We start from the raw sequence: 22,916 nt of genomic DNA, 5'->3' as shown, positions 1-22,916 counted from the left end.
GCCAATGTCTGTTAACGCCGTTAATGGTGTTAACAGCCCAGCACTAGATGTAAAACTTTGTGGCATAATCAAGCACTATACCTCCATGCTCAGCACAGCTGCTGCTGCTACTCAAGAGGTAGGAGGAGAGATGCTAGCCTCCAGTCCATTTAGCTAGAGTCTAGATGTGGACTGTGGTCTGGAGATGAAAGTCATTTTCCAGCGGCCCTTACCATCTATTAAATGTCTTGTTAACACCTTTGTCTGCATATGCATTCACCTCTGTTGAAAGGCAGTGGTAAATTTATCAGTTGTTGGTCGTATTTTCGGCTAAAGTTTATAATCTATTTCAGTGGTCCCCAACCACCGGGCCGCGGACCGGTACCGGTCCGTGGATCATTTGGTACCGGGCCGCAGAAAGATTAAATGAAAATGAAAGAAAAAAAAAATCGTTTGTTTCGTCTATTTCACACTTCCGGTCGTTTTATTTTGAAAATGTTGCCACTTCCGTTTGTGCATCGTTCCAGCGCTGCGCAATTGACAGGCAATTGACAGGCAGGCACAAACGTAAAAGAGTGAAAAACACACGTCGCCGGGCCGGGAAAAACTCAATAATGAGACGACAGAAGACCCGACGCCTTCCAACAAGAAGAAAGCTGTTCTAAAAGAAAAAGCACGAGTCCTGTTTAAATGACGGGTTCATTGCAGGTGATTCACATGCTCCAAGCTCCGCAATGTGTGTGCGGGACCCGGCCGGCTCTCTGCCGCTTCATCACTTCACAGAAAACTTATCTCCCTGCGTTCTGGATTTAAGCAGAAAAGCACGGAAAACCTGCTCCAATTACAAACATATTATGTTTGTGAAACGGAGTTTTCTGCAGCTTCAGCAGCAAAACGAGATGACAGAGTAGACAGGAACCGAGATGACAGACGGAGCATCACCCCCGGATGACTGATATTATTATTGTGATACTATATTATGGTGAGTTGTAACAAAGAACGTAAACGTAAGAGAGAACTAGGCTATGTGTAGTCCTGTTTATACAGTAGGCCTACATGTAATGTAAACAGGAGAACGTACGCTAACCCCCCCCCGAAGAGATACGGACCGCCGCCGCCCCCCCCCCCCCCCCGGGCCGCGGTAAAATTTCCCACCGGTGACCGGTCCGCGGAGATAAAAAGGTTGGGGACCGCTGATCTATTTGATCACCACACAAGGATTTGGCTAATGTTATTTTAATGAATGTAAAATGATCGCCATCTTTGTGAATTTAATCTATGACAGGCAGCTTTGGAGGAAGATATTAGAGATAAATATTGATAGAAATGAGTGTATTTGAAACTTCAGTTGACAGAAGGAACTAAATTTGAATGTAGCTACATTTTGAAATATCAGTCTGTTTGGTGCTGAATTAGTAGGCTATTTTTTATTAGGACTGTAGTTGTAGCCTATGTAATAATGACAATAATAGTAATAATGGATAGCAATTAGCAATAGTTTTAAAAAAAAAATTAATATTAGTATAAATAGTAGTAGTAGTAGTAGTACGTGTCAGATAATTTTTGATGTCTCTCTGTCATGTCTCTCTCTTTCATTCTCCTTGGTTCTCCCTTTTTGCCTTTCCATCAGCCTACGGGCTCCAGCTACAGTGAAGAAACCTGTCCTCCGCACACCAGTCGCCTCTCCGTCTACAGGCCACTCCCCAGTCGCCCTCCCTCTGCAGACCACTCTCCAGTCATCCCTCTGCCTACAGACCACACTCGTGTCGTCTCTTCCACAGTGCTCCCTGAAGAGGTTTGTCAGTACACTAGTCGGTTTAGATTCAAACTCTGGAACATAACCTGAAACAATGCTCACTTTCTGCTTCTGTGTATGACTTAAGATTTGGTGTGGTTCGATTCCTCTTGTGTGTTTTGTGTGTATGCCTATGTTTGTGGCCATTGTTTGTTTGAAATATGAGGACAGCAGTGAGAACCAATACTTTAGCACAAAGACTTGTGTGTGTGTGTGTGTGTGTGTCAGATAATTTTTGATGTGTGTCTCCCTCTCACATTCTCCTCTGGTTCTCCCTTTTTGCCTCCATCAGCCTACGGCTCCAGCTACAGTGAAGAAACCTGTCCTCCGCACACCAGTTGCCTCTCCGTCTACAGGCCACACAGTCGAGGCTCCAGCTACAGTGGAGAAACCTGTCCTCCGCACACCAGTTGCCTCTCCGTCTACAGGCCACACAGTCGAGGCTCCAGCTACAGTGGAGAAACCCGTCCTCCGCACACCAGTTGCCTCTCCGTCTACAGGCCACTCCCCAGTCGCCTCTCCCTCTGCAGACCACTCTCCAGTCATCCCTCTGCCTACAGACCACACACGTGTCGTCTCTTCCACAGTGCTCCCTGAAGAGGTTTGTCAATACACTAGTCGGTTTAGATTCAAACTCTGGAACATGACCTGAAACAATGCTCACTTTCTGCTTCTGTGTATGACTTAAAGCTGCTCTGTGGAGTTTTGCTCATTATGAGCCACCTGCCGTGTTTTTTTTTCGAGTACTGCAACAGTCAGCCTGCGCCGTTCAATGACGTCGGCAATACGAGTGACGCCCCCCCCCCCTCTGAACGGTAAGTGCAGGTAACTGGTGAAGTAGGAAGAGAAAAAAGTTTTGTTCGTTCAGCTTTGGCATTTACTATACTAAGTTACACAGGAGGACTTACATTAACTTATGGTGTTGTGCAATCCCTGTGAAGGAAGATCAGACAACAAATGTAGCCTACACAGACAGATGTGCAGCTGTAACAACAGGCAGCTCTGCAGCAGCTCCACAGAGGAGCCTCTCCTCTTCCTCTCTCTTCAGCCTGGTGTTTGGCTGCACTTTGTGCAGTTCAACACTGGATGATCTAACCTTCATATGAACTCGATCAGCTGAGACGGAGCACAATATTGACATTGCGCTGATCAGCTGTTGCAGGCACGTGTGTTACACGGCGCACAAAAAAACAAAAACAAAGTGATTGTCCCCGGCTGGGAGCGTTGTAATCTTATCGGTTAAAGGTTAATAAACTGTTAAGGAGCGTCGGTTATCGGTCAGAAAAAAAATTAAAAATGTGCATCCCTATTCGAACATGCTAACGTTAGCCTATAATGTATGCACTGTAACCAACCGGGCTTCGTTATTCTTGTTTGATTTCGGCGTTTGTCACTCTCCTTTTTAGACATTTTTCCTTCTTCTGAACGTCTCTGTGTTTGTGGAGGACCAGCAGGACGAGCTCCAGAGGTGTCTGAAGCTTTCCTGGGCCGTTTGTTTGGGTTTTGAGCTTCAGACATCTAGCTGGGTCGTCTCTAACATTTTCTTCTTCTCTTCTGTTTACCAGCGCGCTCTAAACTCTGCGTCAAATGCGTACGTGTTGCGTTGCATGCGTAATGCAAACGTAATTCCCTGTGCGACAGCACGGGAAAGTCGCTCCTCAGAGGCAATTGCACTAATGGGTAAGCCAGGGACTGTTGTGTGGTGGAGATGCGTTCAGTGATCATCCTAATAACTCGTTTGGCAGTGGCTGCAGTATAACGGACATTGTTTGTATAAACTCCACAGGGCAGCTTGGTGGTTCGATTCCTCTTGTGTGTTTTGTGTGTATGCCTATGTTTGAGGCCACTGTTTGTACAAAAGTACTGGTTCTCACTGCTGTCCTCATATTTCAAAGCCCTTTGTGTGTGTGTCAGATAATTTTTGATGTGTGTCTCCCTCTCACATTCTCCTCTGGTTCTCCCTTTTTTCCTCTCCATCAGCCTACGGCTCCAGCTATAGTGGAGAAACCCGTCCTCCGCACACCAGTTGTCTCCCCGTCTACAGGCCACTCCCCAGTCGCCTCTCCCTCTGCAGACCACTCTCCAGTCATCTCTCTGCCTACAGACCACACACGTGTCGTCTCTTCCACAGTGCTTTCTGAAGAGGTTTGTCAGTACATTAGTTGGTTGAGATTCAAACTCTTAAACATGACCTGAAACAATGCTCACTTTCTGCTTCTGTGTATGACTTAAAGCAGATATCAGTGGCACGGCCGTTTCGGCTAATGCTGTGTTCAAGGCAGGCTTTTGAAACCGTAAGTTACAGCTTCAAGTCACAACTACGACTTGGTAGCGTTCCAGGTAACCCGTAGCTCGTGTTTTTACCGTCCTGTTGTCTGTGAAAGTTCCCTATAACGGCCACTCGTAACTTCCGACCCGTGAACTCGTACCAGATCGAACTGGTATGACTTCACAGGAAGGAAAAACACAAAGTACGAGTTTCCTTGAACGCACCATGAGTTAGCAGCCCCCGCCCTTGTCAGGCATCAATTGGTCCTCGTGCTACGTCACCACATTCACGCGCATCCCTTGGCTGCACACACAGCCCTTCATGCCGTTCTCTCCCCTCATTGGATAACACTTGTATCCCACAAGGAAAATTTTCTCCTCGGCTTACAGCAGAGCAGAGTGACGGAGAGACTCGTGTTTAGGCTGAAATACTTCATGTAAGTGATTGCTGACGGAAATTAGGACTATTTAGGTCTTATATTAACAAAAACATTCCACTGATATCTGCTTTAAAGACCGGGTAAACCAAATTCAGTATTTTTCTTCTTAACATATTAATTAGGTCTTAAATGTGTCCCTCAAAACATGTAAAAAGTATTTTTGCCATTCATAATTTACTTGTGGAGCCAGGCCTCAGAGACAGTGCTTCACCAGCTCTGTGTTAAGTATTTAAGAGGCGGACCTAAGTCGAGGGCCACGTTACGTAACCATACCATATACCCGCTCCCTGCTCCACTCTGGGTATAGATACATCAGCGAACTGGCTTGCGTGGTTTTCCGTCCCACTGGCTTTTGAGTCTAGCTGAAACAGCCAGCTAACTAAACGTAATTCATGTTCACACACAGGGGAGTCCACTACTGCCTCATTCCTTCATGTAACGAGTTTACAGTGTTAACGTATTAATACCGTGATAAACAGCAGTCACCATGGGGAGAGAGGCTGGTCGAACCAGGAAATATCTTACCTTCACTCTGGTGTCTAAAACAGTCAGCAGCAGCAACAGCAGCATCCAGCTCCAACAATTTAATACTGATTATTCCCGTTTCCATCTTGTTCCTCGTGGTCAGCCTGTTTCATCCATGTATTGTGTGGGGGAAAAAAGTTTTTAGCGGCGGCAACAGCAGTTACATGTTTCTGATCCCAGCTCCACCGTGTTTTTTTCTCCCGGTCCTCTCTCACCGTGACACCGCCCGCTGCTCAGTTCAGACGCGGTGTGTCACGGGTGCTGGGCGGTCTGGACTCGGTACCAGGTCCAAAGATAATTCATTGTCTCCTTGTGTCGGCTTCTCCTCTCAGGACACTTGAAGCTAAAGCTTAAACTTAATTTTTTTCACACAATGCAAATGGATGAGACACGCTGAGCAGTAAGGAGATGTAAACGGGAGCAGCATGGTGGATTAACCTGTTGCAGCTGGATGGTGACTGTTTTACCCACCAATAGTGAAGGTAAGAAATATTTCCTGAAGGTTCATCAGCTATGTCAGTGCTGAGGACTCGGGTGTGCAGGGGTGTGTGTTTGAGGTCACTTTCCCGTCTTTCTTTTTTTTTTTTTCATGACGACGTGTAGGCTACATGTTTAGGTTGTGTATCAGAGACGTTCAGTAAAGCCTCGCTCTCCTGCGATGGGGCGTGGTTTCCTTGCCTGCAGCCTACACGCCCTCGCCGTCCTGAGGCAGAGAATATTGACAGCTTTGATGCAGAATTTTATATACTTAACAACTTTTTTAGTCCTTCAAATTTGACAGAGAATGTTTTTTTGTGGTATTATATAAACATGAAACACATATTTATTCTTGGTTCACCCAGTCTTTAAGATTTGGTGTCAGGGCTCCAGACTTTTTGACTAGGAGCACAGTGGCCCCTAACTTAAAATTTGTGACGATTTGAGTACCGCTGCTGAGAGCGCAAGCATATTATGGGATATTTAAGGTTTGTAGTGAGCCGTCCAAAAAAATATTGCGGCTGACATACAGCACACACGCGTGGGTCGCCGGTCTGTGTGTTTCCTGCTGTTTCACACGGAGCTCTGCTGTGGAAAGATGTCTCCTCCGCTCCGAGATGTAGAGAAGAGAAACGCACATTTCTATTCACACATTAGCCAATCACAGCGGTAATTTAAATGTAAAAATAATAGTAATTTTAATGTAAAAAAAAAAACGGTACTGGTCGCACATGCGCGAGTAGATGAAAATTTTACTCCCTCTGTCTCAAATTTTAGTCGCAAAATGCGACCATTTAGTCGTAGTCTGGAGCCCTGGGTGTGGTTCGATATCTCTTGTGTGTTTTGTGTGTATGCCTATGTTTGAGGCCATTGTTTGTTTGAAATATGAGGACAGTAGTGATAACCAATACTTTAGCACAAAGACGTGTGTGTGTGTGTCAGATAATTTTTGATGTGTGTCTCCCTCTCACATTCTCCTCTGGTTCTCCCTTTTTGCCTCTCCATCAGCCTACGGCTCCAGCTATAGTGGAGAAACCCGTCCTCCGCACACCAGTCGCCTCTCCGTCTACAGGCCACTCCCCAGTCGCCTCTCCCTCTGCAGACCGCTCTCCAGTCATCTCTCTGCCTACAGACCACACACGTGTCATCTCTTCCACAGTGCTCCCTGAAGAGGTTTGTCAGTACACTAGTCGGTTTAGATTCAAACTCTGGAACATAACCTGAAACAATGCTCACTTTCTGCTTCTGTGTATGACTTAAGATTTGGTGTGGTTCGATTCCTCTTGTGTGTTTTGTGTGTATGCCCATGTTTGTGGCCATTGTTTGAAATATGAGGACAGCAGTGAGAACCAATACTTTAGCACAGAGACTTGTGTGTGTTTGTGTTAGGGCTGTTAGATAAATCAATTTTATAAATAAAAATAAAAGCACAATGAGATGTATATGAGGTCCAGTTGCTTGTTGGTTGTCATGTAATGCTTATTGCATGTGTTATGTATGTCTTCTTATGTTTTCTTTTCCTTTCCTTGTGTTTTAATCAGACTGAAAGTGACTTCAGTGAAGTGGATGATGATGATGCTTGTGATCCAGAATATGTGCCGGGTTCAGAGAGTGACACGGAAGAGGAAGAGGCGAATTCAACATTCATTCCCTTACAATGGATACAATATTCATATTTGTTAGCTTCAGCCTTCTTAGATCTGCGCTTAACTTTAAGTTGACCACCTCCTTTTTTCAGCACATCTCTGTTGTACTCGAAGTTTCCCCTGTTGCGAAGATTCTCTAGGATTTTCTTCCTAGTTCTTGAACCTGTTGGGAGACTGAGGGCATGCGCTATGTCTGAATTCTCTTTTATGTGAGTTTTGAAATGTCGTGCTATTTTGAAATGAAAATTCTTGCAAATGAAGCAGAAATTTTGTCCCGCTCTTACGCCACTGGTTGAAGGTACTGTGTTGGTGGAAGGCTGTCTAGTGTCAAGAGTGTCATCTGTGACATAACAGTTTGTAGAGATATCCATTGTTGATTCTTCAGCAGCTTTGTTTCTAAGACCAGAACTATGGAGACACATGAAGAGGTGCTCCTCCAAACCAGAGAACCTGGAACATCAAGGCAGGAGAAGTTCCTCTGTGTCTCTCTTCTCTGTCTCTCTGTTCCTCTCTTTTCCTCTCTGTGTCTCTGTTCTTCTCTGTGTCTCTATTCCTCTATGTGTCTCTGTTCTTCTCTGTGTCTCTATTCCTCTCTGTGTTTTGCTTGCAAAGAATGTGAACAGCCAGCTTTTCCTCTCTGTGTCTCTGTTCTTCTCTGTGTCTCTATTCCTCTGTGTCTCTATTCCTCTACGTGTCTCTGTTCTTCTCTGTGTCTCTATTCCTCTCTGTGTCTCTGTGTTTTGCTTGCAAAGAATGTGAACAGCCAGCACTGAAAAATAGAATGTGCCAAAACATAAGAGTGTTTGTAAGAAACAGGAGACTGACTTTTAAGCGCCAAAATGTTCATCCATGCTGAAGAAAATCTTTTTGAAAGTGAGCACTATTTTTTTTCTTCAACTCTCTGTGTCTGTTCCTCTCTTTTCTTCTCTCTGTGTCTCTGTTCTTCTGTCTCTCTCTGTTCTTCTCTGTTCCTCTGTGTCTCTGTTCTTCTGTGTCTCTGTTCTTCTCTCTCTCTCTGTTCTTCTCTGTTCCTCTGTGTCTCTGTTCTTCTGTGTCTCTGTTCTTCTCTGTGTCTATCTATGTCGCTGTTCTTCTCTGTATCTCTGTTTGGCTTGCAAAGAATGTGAACAGCCAGCACTGAAAAATAGAACGTGCCAAAACATAAGAGACTTTGTAAGAAACAGGGGACTGATGTTAAACGCCAAAATGTTCATCCATGCTGAAGAAAATCTTTTTGAAAGGGAGCACTATATTTTTCTTCACTTCTCTGTTCCTCTCTCTGTCTCTGTTCCTGTGTCTTTGTTCTTCTGTCTCTCTCTGTGTCTCTCTTCTTCTCTGTTCCTCTCTGTGTCTCTGTTCTTCTCAGTGTCTGTTCCTCTCTTTTCCTCTGTGTCTCTGTTCTTCTGTCTCCCTCTGTGTCTCTGTTCCTCTGTGTCTCTGTTCTTCTCTGTCTCTCTGTTCCTCTCTTTTCCTCTCTGTGTCTCTGTTCTTCTCTGTGTCTCTATTCCTCTTTGTGTCTCTGTTCTTCTCTGTGTCCCTGTGTCTCTGTGTTTTGCTTGCAAAGAATGTGAACAGCCAGCACTGAAAAATAGAACGTGCCAAAACATAAGAGACTTTTTAAGAAACAGGAGACTGACTTTTAAGCGCCAAAATGTTCATCCATGCTGAAGAAAATCTTTTTGAAAGTGAGCACTATTTTTTTCTTCAACTCTCTGTGTCTCTGTTCCTCTCTTTTCTTCTCTCTGTGTCTCTGTTCTTCTGTGTCTATCTTTGTCGCTGTTCTTCTCTGTATCTCTGTTTTGCTTGCAAAGAATGTGAACAGCCAGCACTGAAAAATAGAACGTGCCAAAACATAAGAGACTTTTTACGAAACAGGAGACTGACTTTTAGGCGCCAAAATTTTCATCCATGCTATAGAAAATCTTTTTGAAAGTGAGCACTATATTTTTCTTCACTTCTGTGTCTCTGTTCCTCTCTGTGTCTGTTCTTCTCTGTGTCTGGCTTGCAAAGAATGTGAAAAGCCAGCACTAAGAAATAGAAAACAAAACATAAGAGACATAAGAGATGTTCATATATGCTGAAGAAAATATTTCTGAAAGTGAGCACTGTTTTCTTCTTTGCTGTTTTCATTATTGTTGTTAATAAACAATAAAGAGTTATGAATTCATAATCATTCTCATCTCTTAATTGTGATACCGAAAGTTCTTAGGAATACTTACATCAATATGTAATGCTACACAAAAAAATGAAATTAATCGGTATTTGTTATTGGAGATATGACAGATAGCCTGGGCTGTGTGTGTAAGAAAGAGAGGGAGAGAAAGTATGTAAAACCTGCTAACTGTTAGCTACCGTAGCTCAAGCGTTGGTCTACCGTCAGGTAAAAGCTGCAGTTTATTCCTCAAATTAAGTTTTAAAAAAAGGTGTTGAGCCTCTCTGGTAGAGTTATTCATCACTGCAGTTAAATTAGCCGCTAAACTGCTGGACGCTAAAACCGAGGGGGCCGTCTTTGTTTACAATTCACGAAAGCAACGTGAACGTTGGACTGTATATTAGTGCATTTATCTATTTGTCTTTGTCTGTTTGTAGTCCAGTGCGACTTGTCCCGCTAGCGCGCCTGCGTTTGTGTGTGTCTGTGTGTTTGAGTGTGCTCCTGCGAATGAGAGAGCGGGAGGAGGGGCTGACGGACATAGGTGAGAGCCGGTGAAACACTGTTCTTTTTTTTTTCTGTGCAAGACTATGATAAACACTTAATCGCCTGGGCGTTTAATTGTGTTTATTATGTCACATGAGCTTGGACCCCGTTTCCCATTACATGTGTAGTTATGACAACAAGATTATGAAGATTCTAAACAACAAATATACAGGATAATGATGCTGATATCACTGCTAATAATTATAATAAGGATTAAAATATGTAATAAAATGTAAATAAAAAACGTACACTGTCCTATATGTCTTTTACAATTACTTTATGTGCTGATTAGAGTAAACAAAAAGATGACCCAACAATAGGTTCACAAATGAACAAATAATGCCAACAATCAGTGCATGATGAGCTGTGCACATACCAACAGCGTCCCTGTGGATTCTCACATTGAAGAAGTAATGGTTGTCATTCATTCATTCATTTGTTATCTGATTTTCATCATTCACGTGCAGCTGGCCTTTTTCCCTTTCTTTGTGCCAAGTGCACCATAAACATGGGTCTTTCAATACTTTCGTCTCAGGTCTGTGCTGCTCTCCTGTGATGTGCTCTGTCCTCTGACCCCTGACCCTAAACAGTGTTTATTAATCTAACTAAGATTTATTTGTATATTCTCTTAACGTGAGGAGTAAGTATTTTATGTGATACTGTAAATTTGTTGTTTGCAAGTAATCTTTGTACTGACTCTACAGCAGCAACTGAAGCTTTCAGTTTTTGTTGCTCGCTGTTCGGCGGTCTGCGGAAAAACAGACAGGCTGCAGTACTCTCTATTCGGCAGTCCGAGGGGGCGGGCAGAAGGCTCTCCTGTGAGGGGGACAGCAGGGCTTGAATTGCTTTGACTTGTAAAGGATGCTAGCCTTACTACTAACTTAACCCTGGTTTAAACTTGACTTACAAAGCTCTGAATTAGCAGAGGCTTCCCTCACTTGAGATGTGGCGGGGGAGGGTGCAGATCATTGCCATCGTGGGGTGGAGAATGAGCTACTGGCACTCTGTAGAAGAGAGAGCCGTGGAAAATGGCACAGGTTCTGTTATTTTTGCTTCAAACTTCAAAACCTTTAAAGGGTTTTTTAAGAGGTTAATTATAGTATTGTATTATTGTAGACCTTGTAAACTGTGTCGGTCCTCTTATACCATTACCTGGTTTGTGTTTGTGTGTTATAGGCCTTGTAGTGCATGTCGGTCCTCTTATACCATTACCTGGTTTGTGTTTGTGTGTTATAGGCCTTGTAGTGCATGTCTGTCCTCTTATACCATTACCTGGTTTGTGTTTGTGTGTTATAGGCCTTGTAGTGTATGTCTGTCCTCTTATACCATTACCTGGTTTGTGTTTGTGTGTTATAGGCCTTGTAGTGCATGTCTGTCCTCTTATACCATTACCTGGTTTGTGTTTGTGTGTTATAGGCCTTGTAGTGTATGTCTGTCCTCTTATACCATTACCTGGTTTGTGTTTGTGTGTTATAGGCCTTGTAGTGCATGTCTGTCCTCTTATACCATTACCTGGTTTGTGTTTGTGTGTTATAGGCCTTGTAGTGCATGTCTGTCCTCTTATACCATTACCTGGTTTGTGTTTGTGTGTTATAGGCCTTGTAGTGTATGTCTGTCCTCTTATACCATTACCTGGTTTGTGTTTGTGTGTTATAGGCCTTGTAGTGTATGTCAGTCCTCTTATACCATTACCTGGTTTGTGTTTGTGTGTCATATGTAAACAGTCCTCATAAACACTGTTGGTTTCACAAAACACCATTTGGTCTGACCCCATAAACCTGTGAAATGTCACATATTGTTCTGAAAGAGAAATGATGATTTTGTAGTCAGATTTGTCTTCTGCAGATCAAATAAAAATTTTTGACATGTCTTTCAAGTTCACCGCATGTTGCGTTAGGTGTGGTTCCGTAAACCACCACCAGGCCCCATTTCTCAAAATTGGTCTCATAAACCATGTTTGCCTGTATGTGTGTGTGTGTGTGTGTGTGTGTGTGTGTGTGTGTGTGTGTGTGTGTGTGTGTGTGTGTGTGTGTGTGTGTGTGTGTGTGTCGAAGCCTCTTAGCATCTGGCTCCAATTTCTCCAGAAGCCTTTTCCATGCAGTAGCCTGTTATTATGAAGCTCTCCTGGGAAAAACTTTGGTCCCAGACTTCACCCCTAAATTTAGCCCAGGCCCCTCACCTCTCTGCCAAGTAAAGTAACAGTTTGGGGGGAAAACAAAAATGGAACGCTCTTGTAGATTTAAAGAGGGAAGAAAAAGAGGCAGCTTGTAAGCACTAATTAAAAAGGGGCCCTCAATTTTCCATAGCTTCAACTCAAGCTAATCGGTTACCGAGGCGTATTCACAATGACTGCATCAGTTTGGAGGGGGGTGGGGTGGGGGTGGGGGGGCTCTGGAATGTCGTTTGCCTTTTGGATGTCCCGAAACATTGACGTCAGAAGCTTTCACATGTTGAGCTGCTGGGCACAGCGAGTGATTTAATCCAAGTAAACTTTCTTTCAACAAATTTAAAGTGCAACCTCTCTGGCTGGGATTTGTATTATCATTACTGCAGCTATAATAGGCACCACTGCGTCACACTGCACAATACCAGAGAAAGACAGGCTCCAAGGAAATGTGTGAAGTTTTTTTGCTTTTTAATTCATGGGAACTTGGTTTGGTTTTTGTCTTTAATGTGGTTATTTTCACCAGTCTTTATCTTCTCTCATAAAGCGCTGAAGTAAAGACTGCTCGTTCCTGTGACTGAGGAGTTGCGCAAGGTGATGATTTAGTGTTATTTGTCGTGCAACAGTAATTCAGTATCTGATATGTTCTGAAAAAGGTTAGTCGTTTAATTGAACTTAAAAAAAAATATATCAATACAATAGAAAACACAAACAAGGCTGTACTATGTAGTATAAAGGCAGATCATTGTGTCTGTGTTTAATTAGGACTCTAGGTTTTATATTAAAACTGTTTAAGTGTCAAAGCCTCAGTCCACAGAGAAATGCATACAGCCTGTATTCAGAAACTGAGTCTTAAAACCAGCCGTCAGGACTTCCTGTCACTTTGTGATGTCACAAATGCAGCCACTGAAATCTGCATTATCTTATCAGATAACCTAGACAACATTCGGCTAATCAGGAGACAGAATCAGAGCTGTCACTCTTCTAATGGAAAAGTTGGTGTAGTTCCAGAGAGAATTACACCAACATGGGTTTTGGTTCAAATTCTTATGGATATTAAAACTTCAAATAGCCTATACAACACAAAGTAAAATGTGGGACCTTTAAACGCACCAATCACTTTCTTCAGATCAATACAAATTAGATTCTGAGAGTCCATCTACTGTAAGAAGCAGAACAATTTGAGACGATCAACATACTGTAGGGATAAGACGCAAATGTGCAGGAACAAATGGTTGAACTTCATATGCTGTTCAGTACTTTTAAGAAATATATGGATAATATCACATTTTTAAAATAATGAAATAAGGTTTAACTAAATGGTTTCCAAACCAGATAAAGATCATCTTTTGACAGATTTATGGAACACACTAAAATATAGTATATACATTTTCTTATTAAATGTTGGCAGGGACAAAATGATGACATGCCATTGCAAAAACTATAACACTTTACAATAAGGGTCCCATAATTAACGTTAGTTAGTACATTATTAAGCATAATTAACTGTTTACAGATATATTAACAATCATTATTATGTATTACTTAGGATTAGGAAACACATATTAATGTAGCCTATTAGCAAGCAGTTAATTAATTTACTACTCAAAGTTAGTTAATAAATTGTTAAGTAATAAAATAAAAAATAAAAGCTGAATAATGTAATTAGTTATCATTATGTATGCATTACTCAGCATTAATTAACACATTTGTTTATATATTAATGCTTAATAATGTACTAACTAACGTTAATTAAGGGACCCTTATTGTAAAGTGTTAGACAAACAGTTGTCATTCAGCTGAAATATGGAAATCTCAGAGAAGTCCATAATAGACGAGATACATTACATTCAAGTTTGTATGTTTCTACTTATCTAGTTGGTATTTCCTTGTTTGTTGTTGTTCTGTTTTAGAGGACTGCTGACACTGATGTTAACCACACCCATACCGTGATGCTTTGCCTTTTCCTTATTTTACTGTGACTACGTACTCCCTGGCACTCATCTGTTTTTCCTATGGGACAACGCCAAATAATTTGGTAGTTAAAGAGACTACAAACCAACCACAAATTACTATTGTGGGGAACAAATCTGTCTTGGGAGGAACTCAGGCCAGAGATCTGCTCTCTCTCTCTTTCACCACATGGTTGATCAGCTGTGCTATAAGAGTGTGAGCTCAGTCTGTTCAGCTGTTTTTCCTGGTGTAGATCAGAGACAGGTAAGCAACAATTTGGAATAGTCTCCCAACCCCTATTGGAGACAGTCTTTTAATGCATTCAAAAAACAGTTTAAAGAATGGTTACTGTCTCACCAAATCCGCACCCATGAATTAAATATTGACTAGCACTTTAATACAGTATTACTAGCCCTTATTTCTCCCGTATCTTATTTTGTATTGTAATTTTATTGTGAATCTGCTGCTAGTATTCTGTTTTTTCTTATATTTATGCAGATAACAATGCCATGCAGCTTTCTTATTTCTTATCTTTTACTAATATAAATGCTGCTAGTACTCTGTCCTCTCTTATATTTATACAGGTTGCTATCTGTTTTCTTATTGTTGTAACTGCTGCTAATACTATGTTTTTTCATACTTATGCAGGTAGCTTCCTACTGTTATCTTTTTGTATGGTATGTCTGTCCATCTTTAAATGTGAGGACTACGGATGGAAATTAGCTTTGAGCTAAATCCGGCATATTTACATGACGTGATGTGCGCATCACAAATTGTTCATTAATGTGCACTGTCCTTGTCAAATAAACAATAAATGAAATGAAATGAAACTAGTTCACCTACCGCTGCTCATGCAGTGGACTAGAGCAGATTTCCACATATCTACTGTAAATACAAATAGAATCCACCACCCACAAAGTGAGATATGACTCACCACCTCCACCCCATCCTGTTCTACAGTGTCTGATGTTGTTTAGGAGTTGCCTCCTTTCAAGTTACAAACGTTTCAAATCCCGAGTGTCCAGGCTCTGACGGGACACTTCAAGGTACCGGATCGTTTTCAAGTTCTCAGTGTGTCCCTGTGGGGGCCGTATGAACTGCAGTGTCTCCTCTGTAGGGGAGTAGCTCTTGTAGTGAGTGATGAGAAAAGAGAGATGCAACTTTAATGAGCCCAGTGGACTGACACAGGAGGCTGCTGTTACCTTGGAGTTGAGGTCTCGGTGGTAAATGTTCTTGTAGTGCAGGTAGATCATCCCTCTGCTGATGTCACAGGCCAGGTCCACCTTTTCTCTCCAGCACAGAGGAACATCTTTCCTGGCCAGAAGCTCCTCCAGACAGCCACCATTTACATACTGAAGGAAACACAGGGTCATCCACCCCGTCAAAATAAAAGCCTCTTTCCAATTTGAACAGCAGAGTTGGAGTAAGGGGTTCATTATGTGAAAAAAACGTATAAAATAAAGGTAATATAGAAAGTTTATTACTTATTACCTTTAGGATAAGATCTGAAATCTAAGAGCAAATACTACTTAACCTGGGCCCAGTTACATAACTAACACCTGACTCAACCGGCTCAGTGTTTCATTTTCAGTATCAGCACACATCAGTGTAATCTGTGATGGAACGAAGCCAACCTGTGAACTTGTGAACACTGTAACAAAGACTTGAGCAAAACAAGAAAAGAACTCACCTCTAAGATGGGATAGAGTTTGTCTTCTTTAACACAGATGCCCAGATATCTAGAGAAAGAGAAAATACATGTGTCGTGATTATTGCAGTTGAGTTTCCCCCAAAATTGTTTATATTTTAATGAATTCTAATGCTTTTTTTGTTCTTATTTGTATTGCTTTATAACAATAATCATAACACACTATAAAGTATTTTAACATGACTTATAAGGTCAGGTATTATAATACATTATAGTTGTTAGTAACTCGCTGACAATGCCCACATCGATAATGCATTACAAATATAGTTATAATGTGTTATAATTGGCTTATAGACGTGTATAACTATCATTATAAACACTCATAAATGATCATAAGACTTTATAACAATAAGCATAACACATCATTGAAGATTTTATAATGGCTTATAAGGTCAAGTATTATAATAGAGTTAGAATGCTCTATAATGTGTTATGATTATTGTTATAAAGCCTTACGATAATTATGAGTGTTTATAACTATAGTTATACAGTGATATAACTGCATTTTAACCCATTATAAGTATGGTTATAAAGCGTTATAGAGATAGTCATCAAATAAAGTGTTACCAAATATCCTTTTTAATTTCTTATAGTCTCAGTTATTTATGTAGAGAGCAACTGTTCTATCGAACATTGCTTCCTGTGAGGAAATAGTGTATTTTGTTGAAGAATATTTCCAGTGGTGAATTAATCCATGTTGAATGCTCTTGTGAGAATCTCTGGCAACAGGATGGTGAATGTGGGATTGAGTGGAAATCAACTACAGAGTGAGTGTTGATGGTGATGAAAGAACATGTCACCCAGTGCAACAGTGCAGCTCACTGTTTTAACAATGGAGCTCTGTGGCACAGAGGAAAACCCTACATCAGACTCTATGCTAATACAAAGTTAGACATCTGAAGGCTTTCACTCTTGGTTCTGGTCTTTTTATATGGAGTTTGTTGACAATAAGTAAACTAGAGACTGTGTTGTGATTGGTTCATACAAACAACATGCTGACATTCTGACCAATGAGAACTCCATAGTCTACTTCACTATCACATGGTAAATCAGAACTCATGGGTCAAAGTTAGCCTGACCGCAACTACACCTGTTAAGTTTTGTGAATGTTCCCAGTTATGATGTGTGGTGGCCACCACTTCTTTTCACATAAACACATATATTTTTTTATCGTTTTTTACATTTTTTTGTTGAATTAAAGCTCCCTTTGTTTTCTTCCTTTTGCATGGTTCTGGCCAGCTGTCCCCAGTTCCAAAGAGGAAGTGACGCCATTCAAGATGACCTCTTACTGTGACAGGACAGGAAGTGGAGAAGGCCAACTTGGAGGTGCCAGAGGAGAGGCTACCTTTTCTTTGAGATTTAATTATTTTGAATCAATTTAGAACTCTAACTTTGCTGCATGTATGAACAGTTATTTTGATTATGTATAGTTTCCCATCTTAAATCTCTGTTCATATTCTGTTTAAGTTGCAAAATTGAATGAGTAGTTTGTTTCCATCCCCCCATTTGCCTCTGTCTCCATAACTCCCACTATGTCATTTGTTTCATTTGGTAGGTCAGTTGTAGTTGTCTTTTTTTTTTTTTGGAAAAAAAAAAGTAAATCTTGTTCATTTTGAACACTTCCTTAGCTTCACACACCCTGTGTTCCTGAGCCTTACTGCTCACTCCCTGACACGAGGCTCTCCAACCACATATAATAAACATCTGCAAAAACAAATGTACAGAAACACAGTGTGTTTTCCCATCATAACACACGCTCACTCAAACTGGATAAAACACACTGTCCTGCTGGTAACATGCAATTAGGGACTTGTAGAAGTTGTATGGGTTAGGGTTAGTAATGTGTACAGGCTGCTTGAAGATTCACTGAGGTAAAACCACTCTAACAGTCACCATGACTCAACACACACTGTAGTATAGGGATAGGATAAATTACACACATCAAAACGTATAGGCATTTGTAAATTAATTGTAGTTCCAATATAATAATGCAATATCTTAAGATGAAATTAAAAAAACCTCACTGAGAACAAAGGCTTCAACAAACACCATTTACACAGTGTGTTTGCTGTTGTGTGGTGCGTACCAGGTTCTAACAGTGTGACCTCAGCAGACACAAAAAGCTACACTCTGACACACTCAATGCTACGACCTTGCTATATGGCTAAGATTGCTTAGGCAAACATTATGTCCCTTATGTAAGTGCTTTAGATGACAGGGCCTGTGGTAAATAGCACCAAGGTCTCATTTGATTTGTGCTGACTGGAGCTGCCGAGCTCTGAGCCTCAGTCATGTAACAGACACCAAACTAAATACAGTCCCTGAAATACTACTGGGAAGCTGTTGGGGTTTTTGGAATCAGTTCCTGTAAAAGGTTTTAGTTTTTTTTCTCTCTTCTTCTTTCTTTTTTTTCTTCTTCAACATGTGCAAAACTATAAACTCTCTATTCTCTCAATATTAAAACACTGGCTCTCACCTTTTCAGCCTTGCATGGCCACACACCCCAGTACCTTCCTGACATCCTCCCTCATATAGCAAATCAAGCTCAAGTAAAATGTCTGAACTATAAGAAGTCTTACCCCTTTTATTCCTTTGCTCTTTTTATTTCTTAAACTTTTGAACATTTTATGATGTAAAGCATTTGTTTATTATTAATTTTTTTAATCTATTAACAATTAAGTACAAAAATGATGTCCAATTACTTACTGTTACTTACAGAACCTTTCAGTGTTTTTCTCTCTCTGTCTGGGTTTTAGGGTTTTGCCTCATTGCTCTCATCCACAGAACCGTGTAGATAAACCCAGTGTATTTTACAAACTCAGCCTTTGGTTTCTACTCATTTCCACATTATAAAAAAATCAAATGGAAAACTCTGGCTACTGGCTACTTCATAATGTCATGTCCATTATACTGCTCTGTGTGGGAGCCATTAATACTGCGACCACACTGCAGATTGATGAGTTGAACTGGGCTGTTGAGGAGGAGTGTGATGTGTGCTAGGTCTTTTTAAAGATCTGCTCAGAGAGCCAGTGTTTAGCTCAGTTGGTAGAGCACCCGTGTCATGTGTTGAGGCTATAGTCCTCACTGCAGAATCCCACGCCAAGCGGTCCTATCCTGCGTGTCATCCCCCTCTCTGCCTCCCATTTCCTGTCTCTCTCTCGACTCTCCTGTACATTAAAGGCAAAAAAGCCTTTAATGTAAAAATCTGCTCAGAGCATTGAACCCATTAGACGAACCATGAGGTGTTCAGAAAGGGGCGGGGCATGAGCAGAGTGTTAACTAGGGATGGGCGAGTTCCGATACCAGGATCAGGTCTTATGGGGTGTTGTAAATATTTTTCTCTGGCAAATAGGATAATAGGTTACAATAACAAATGCTTTTATTTTGAAATAAGAATGTGTTGTGTTGTCTTCCGCCAGTGTAGCATTTAGACGTTAGTTGCTACAAAAGAATGTTACTGTTGCTAAGTAACGGATCTGCAATTTCCTCCTCGTACTTTTATGTTGCCGTTATGTTTCCGTGTTTAAATCAGTAAATATGATCGGCTTGAATGAGAAACGGCATTGATCGTCATTTTTAAGAAGCTCCAACAACTTTGAAACAACATGAGGGTTGGTCCTGCTGCCACTACTTTAAAAAATTCTAACTGCAAATACTAAAACTCTATTGCAGATTGACTGTGCTGCTTTTGTTCACGAAGAATAAAAAGTCTTTGTTCAAAATTATGTCATTGTGTAAATTGGAATTTTGTATGTATATGCTGTATGTATAAATATATATATAGGCCTATTTATATCGAAAGTACTAGTGGTATCTGTACTTGGTATCGGTGAGTAATCAAGAGTGAGTACTCATATTTGGTCGGAAAAAAAGTGGTATGAAACATCCTTAGTGTTACCTGACGATGTTGGGGTGGGAGAGTTTCTGCAGCAGGCTGATCTCTCGTACGATGCTGTCCTGGTCCACGTCGTTTTTGTAGATCTTCACCACCATCACCTTCCGACTGGTGCTGTGCATCACCTGGAGAACAAGCAAAAGTAGTGAGAGCGGTTCAATTCTGAGGGTTCTATCATTGATTTATCCAGTTAATAAGTTTTGACATAAGTATTGACATCATGGATTCAGAGAGTAACTCAATCTCACTCCATTCACACACATCCACACTCTTGATTTCCCCGGTCACACATCCATCCTGTGGCCTCTTTCTAGCTCATTTCATCACACACAAAGCCTAAATGTGTGAAAATCAGCTCTTCCTGCACCACTGGCTTCACATTAGGAGTTATGTAAGGTCTCAGCTGGGGATGAGTATCGCGCCCCCATGGTTTTCCAAAGCTGGTGGGCCAATCACAGAATGGCAAGAATGTCCCAATTAGCGGCTGGAACAAAGGAAGCTTTGACAGCAGTCACGCGTGGGCTGGCGACAGGGCAAAGAGCAGAGAGGACGGTGGGGATACCTTGTAGACTTTGGAGAAAAAGCCGCTTCCGATCAGCTCGGCGGTGAAGTTTTCCCAGAACTCCAGCTTGCGGACGGCGGTGCGCAGCTTCTGCCAGCGGTCCACATGGTAGTACTTGTCTGAAGACTCACCGTACAGGGTTGGGCTGGCAGGCTCCGAGGACACGTCCACATCACACATCCTGGAGATGTCCACTGGGAAGGGACACATCATAAACATAATGTTATTAACTGGAAGGGAAAGATAAAGTGCTCTATATCAACGTACCCACAAGTTTCCAAACGTCATATGGTCAAAACTGGAAGCCGGTTTTGCATTTCCGTTGGAATTGTACGTTTACGTTTCCATGGTTTTCAGTCGTTGTCACAGTTGCGGTAAACGCATGGATTAACGCTGGCTTTTAACACAGATGTCAATTTGTGTGATATCCATTGTTAAAAGCTGGTGTGATGATCCATGCGTTTTACAGATTTTCATTTAAAAAAAAAGAAAAAAATCTACCGCGACTACCAAAACCATGGAAACGTAAACATAAAATTCCACTGGAAAAGCAAAACCGGCTTATGTTTTTGACGTTCGGAAAAAGGTGGATAGATATTAAACCTGTATTAGTGTTGCAGCAGGGAGACTGAAAATATGTATTGAAACAGAGAGATAAAACTGTATTCATCGCTTTAGTGGACAAATTTACATTAAAGGGATAGTTCAACATTTTGGCAAATTGGCCCATTGCCATAATCCCTATAGTCTTTGCAGTAGATTTGTTACCGTTAATTGTCGGTGCAAACTATTTTTACAACAGTGGAGCAGAGCCGTGAGCTGCTCAGAGCTACGCTACGGAGGCTGATGGGATTTATTGGTTTCCCTCACCAAATTCATCAAATACACAATCCAACAACTCCAAAACACTCTTGTTGTTGAGTTGTTTTTGAGGTAAATTCATGCAAAACCGCTGATGCGCATTCCTGTCATTTTTCGGCTAGCAGTATCTGTATTTGCTTAGAAAACAACTCCATTTCGTAACGTTCCATTATTATCTCATAGCGATAGTGTGGTGAAATTTGAAGTTTGAATTTGAAACACATGGGGAAATATTCACAATTTGACTAATGTATATTTGTTTGTTTTTTTTAATTTATTTTAAAAGACACTGAAGAAACAACAAAGAGCACAGAAAACAATACATACAAACCGTTTTGAAATAATCACACTTTGAGTGAGCCCATGCTGCTGCTCTACCCGTAGTTTAGAGACCATTCAGCCTTCAGTCTGATACACAGTCCCATAGCACTCATTATCCGGATTGGATCTGACGGATCCAATCTAACTTTGCTTTGAACAACTGGGATAAAAGTAAGACGGATTATGTGATCCTGGATAGCAAAAAAAGGGATTTCAACATCCAGATAATTTTGATCCATATTAAACCTTTTAAACAACTGGGCCTTGGAGATCAACTCTTTAACCTGTTGCCCTCTGGAAGGCCGTACAGATGCTTGATGCTCTTCACTTCTAGGCTTCTAAACAGTTTCTACTCCTGTGCCATCGAGGAGCTGAGTAATAATTCAAATAACTGAATAGACTCTGTAATGTGTGAGACGCTTGCAATACAATGGGACTGTGCAATAGATTTTAAAAAGTGCAATGTAGCGTGCAATGCATGGAGCAGCAATGCAACTGCAATATATTGGCAATATTGTTTTGACAATGCCATTAATGCCATATCATCTTATATCTTGTATTGTTAACATGTTTATGCTGTTTATGTCACAACACTGAGGGGTTGCACTAAAATGCAGCTGTCATAGAAATGTTTCAACGACAATAAAGACTCTTCAGTGTCCTCTTTTCACCCACACCCACAGATGGAGTCCAGAGGGCAGTCCAGGACAGAGCTGGACCTTTTGACCTCCTGTCTGTCCCTCTTGGTGCTTCCAGAGCCCCTGCAGATCACAGCCATGTACAGTACAAGACACCAACCCCTTATATTCTAGTATCACCCTGTGCTCAGATTCATTTAGTTTAAACCTGATTGTCATCCCTGTGCACTGGTGACAGACACAAACTTTCACATGGTCTCTAGGGTGAACTGATTCATCTCAGCCTTCTGAATCCAGTATCTCAGTGATGGCTTCAGTGATGACCAACTACAAATGTCCACTAAGACTAAATAATATAGTGATTATATTTTGGTAAGCAAAGGTCAAAGGTCAGGGTGACCTCACACACACCACTGTTTTGGCCTTGTCAACACGACATCTCAAGAACCAATGTTCACTTGGACTGAAGGACACACTGATTTAAGTTTGGTGGCCCAACATCAAGGTCAGAGTGACCGCGCAGATTGGCTACACAAATGTTTAGAAAAAGTACAGTGTGTGAACCCTTTGTATTTTCTTAGTTTTCTGCATTACATGGCCATTTAATGTGATCTGATCTACATCACAAGTATAAACAAACACAATGTACTTAACTTAATACCACACAAACAATTATAATATTTAATGTCTTTGTTGAACATATTCTTTAAACATTCACAGTGCAGGTGGAAAAAGTAAGAGAACTGCACAACACTCAGGATGAATCCTGGACCATTGGTCCTGACAGAACTGCTTCAGCTCAGCCATGTTATTATAGGATGTCTGGTGTGAATGGCTCTCTGGAGGTCATTCCATAGCATCCCTATTGGATTCAGGTCTGGGCTCTGACTGGGCCACTCCCAAAGGTGGATTTTCTTTTTTTGAAGCTACTATAGATTATCTAGAATAGTAGATTTACTTCAATGTTTAGGATCATTGGCCCTGAGGCA

The 22,916-nt window shown here is 41.3% G+C and overlaps 1 protein-coding gene across 2 annotated transcripts in view; it reads right to left on the bottom strand.

The window, feature by feature from the left end:
* The window catches only part of LOC146982041 (dual specificity testis-specific protein kinase 1), a 52,667-nt gene that overhangs the window by 8,157 nt on the left and 21,594 nt on the right, over window positions 1–22,916 (bottom strand). For both annotated transcript variants that reach the window (XM_085787630.1, XM_085787629.1), the window contains 4 exons: window positions 20,108–20,301; window positions 19,549–19,670; window positions 15,633–15,681; window positions 15,145–15,294 (listed from right to left, as the gene is read on the bottom strand). In XM_085787630.1, the coding sequence (XP_085643756.1) occupies window positions 15,145–15,294; window positions 15,633–15,681; window positions 19,549–19,670; window positions 20,108–20,287 (501 nt within the window). In that variant the 5' untranslated portion in view covers window positions 20,288–20,301. The remainder of the gene's footprint in view (window positions 1–15,144; window positions 15,295–15,632; window positions 15,682–19,548; window positions 19,671–20,107; window positions 20,302–22,916) is intronic.

Source organism: Trachurus japonicus, chromosome 9 (genome assembly GCF_045865225.1).
Source record: "Trachurus japonicus isolate A0001 chromosome 9, Traja_1.0".
In the NCBI taxonomy this organism is placed as follows: Eukaryota; Metazoa; Chordata; class Actinopteri; order Carangiformes; family Carangidae; genus Trachurus; species Trachurus japonicus.
The sequence above is the reverse complement of the archived record's forward strand: the minus strand, read 5'-3'. Positions and strand labels throughout refer to the sequence as shown.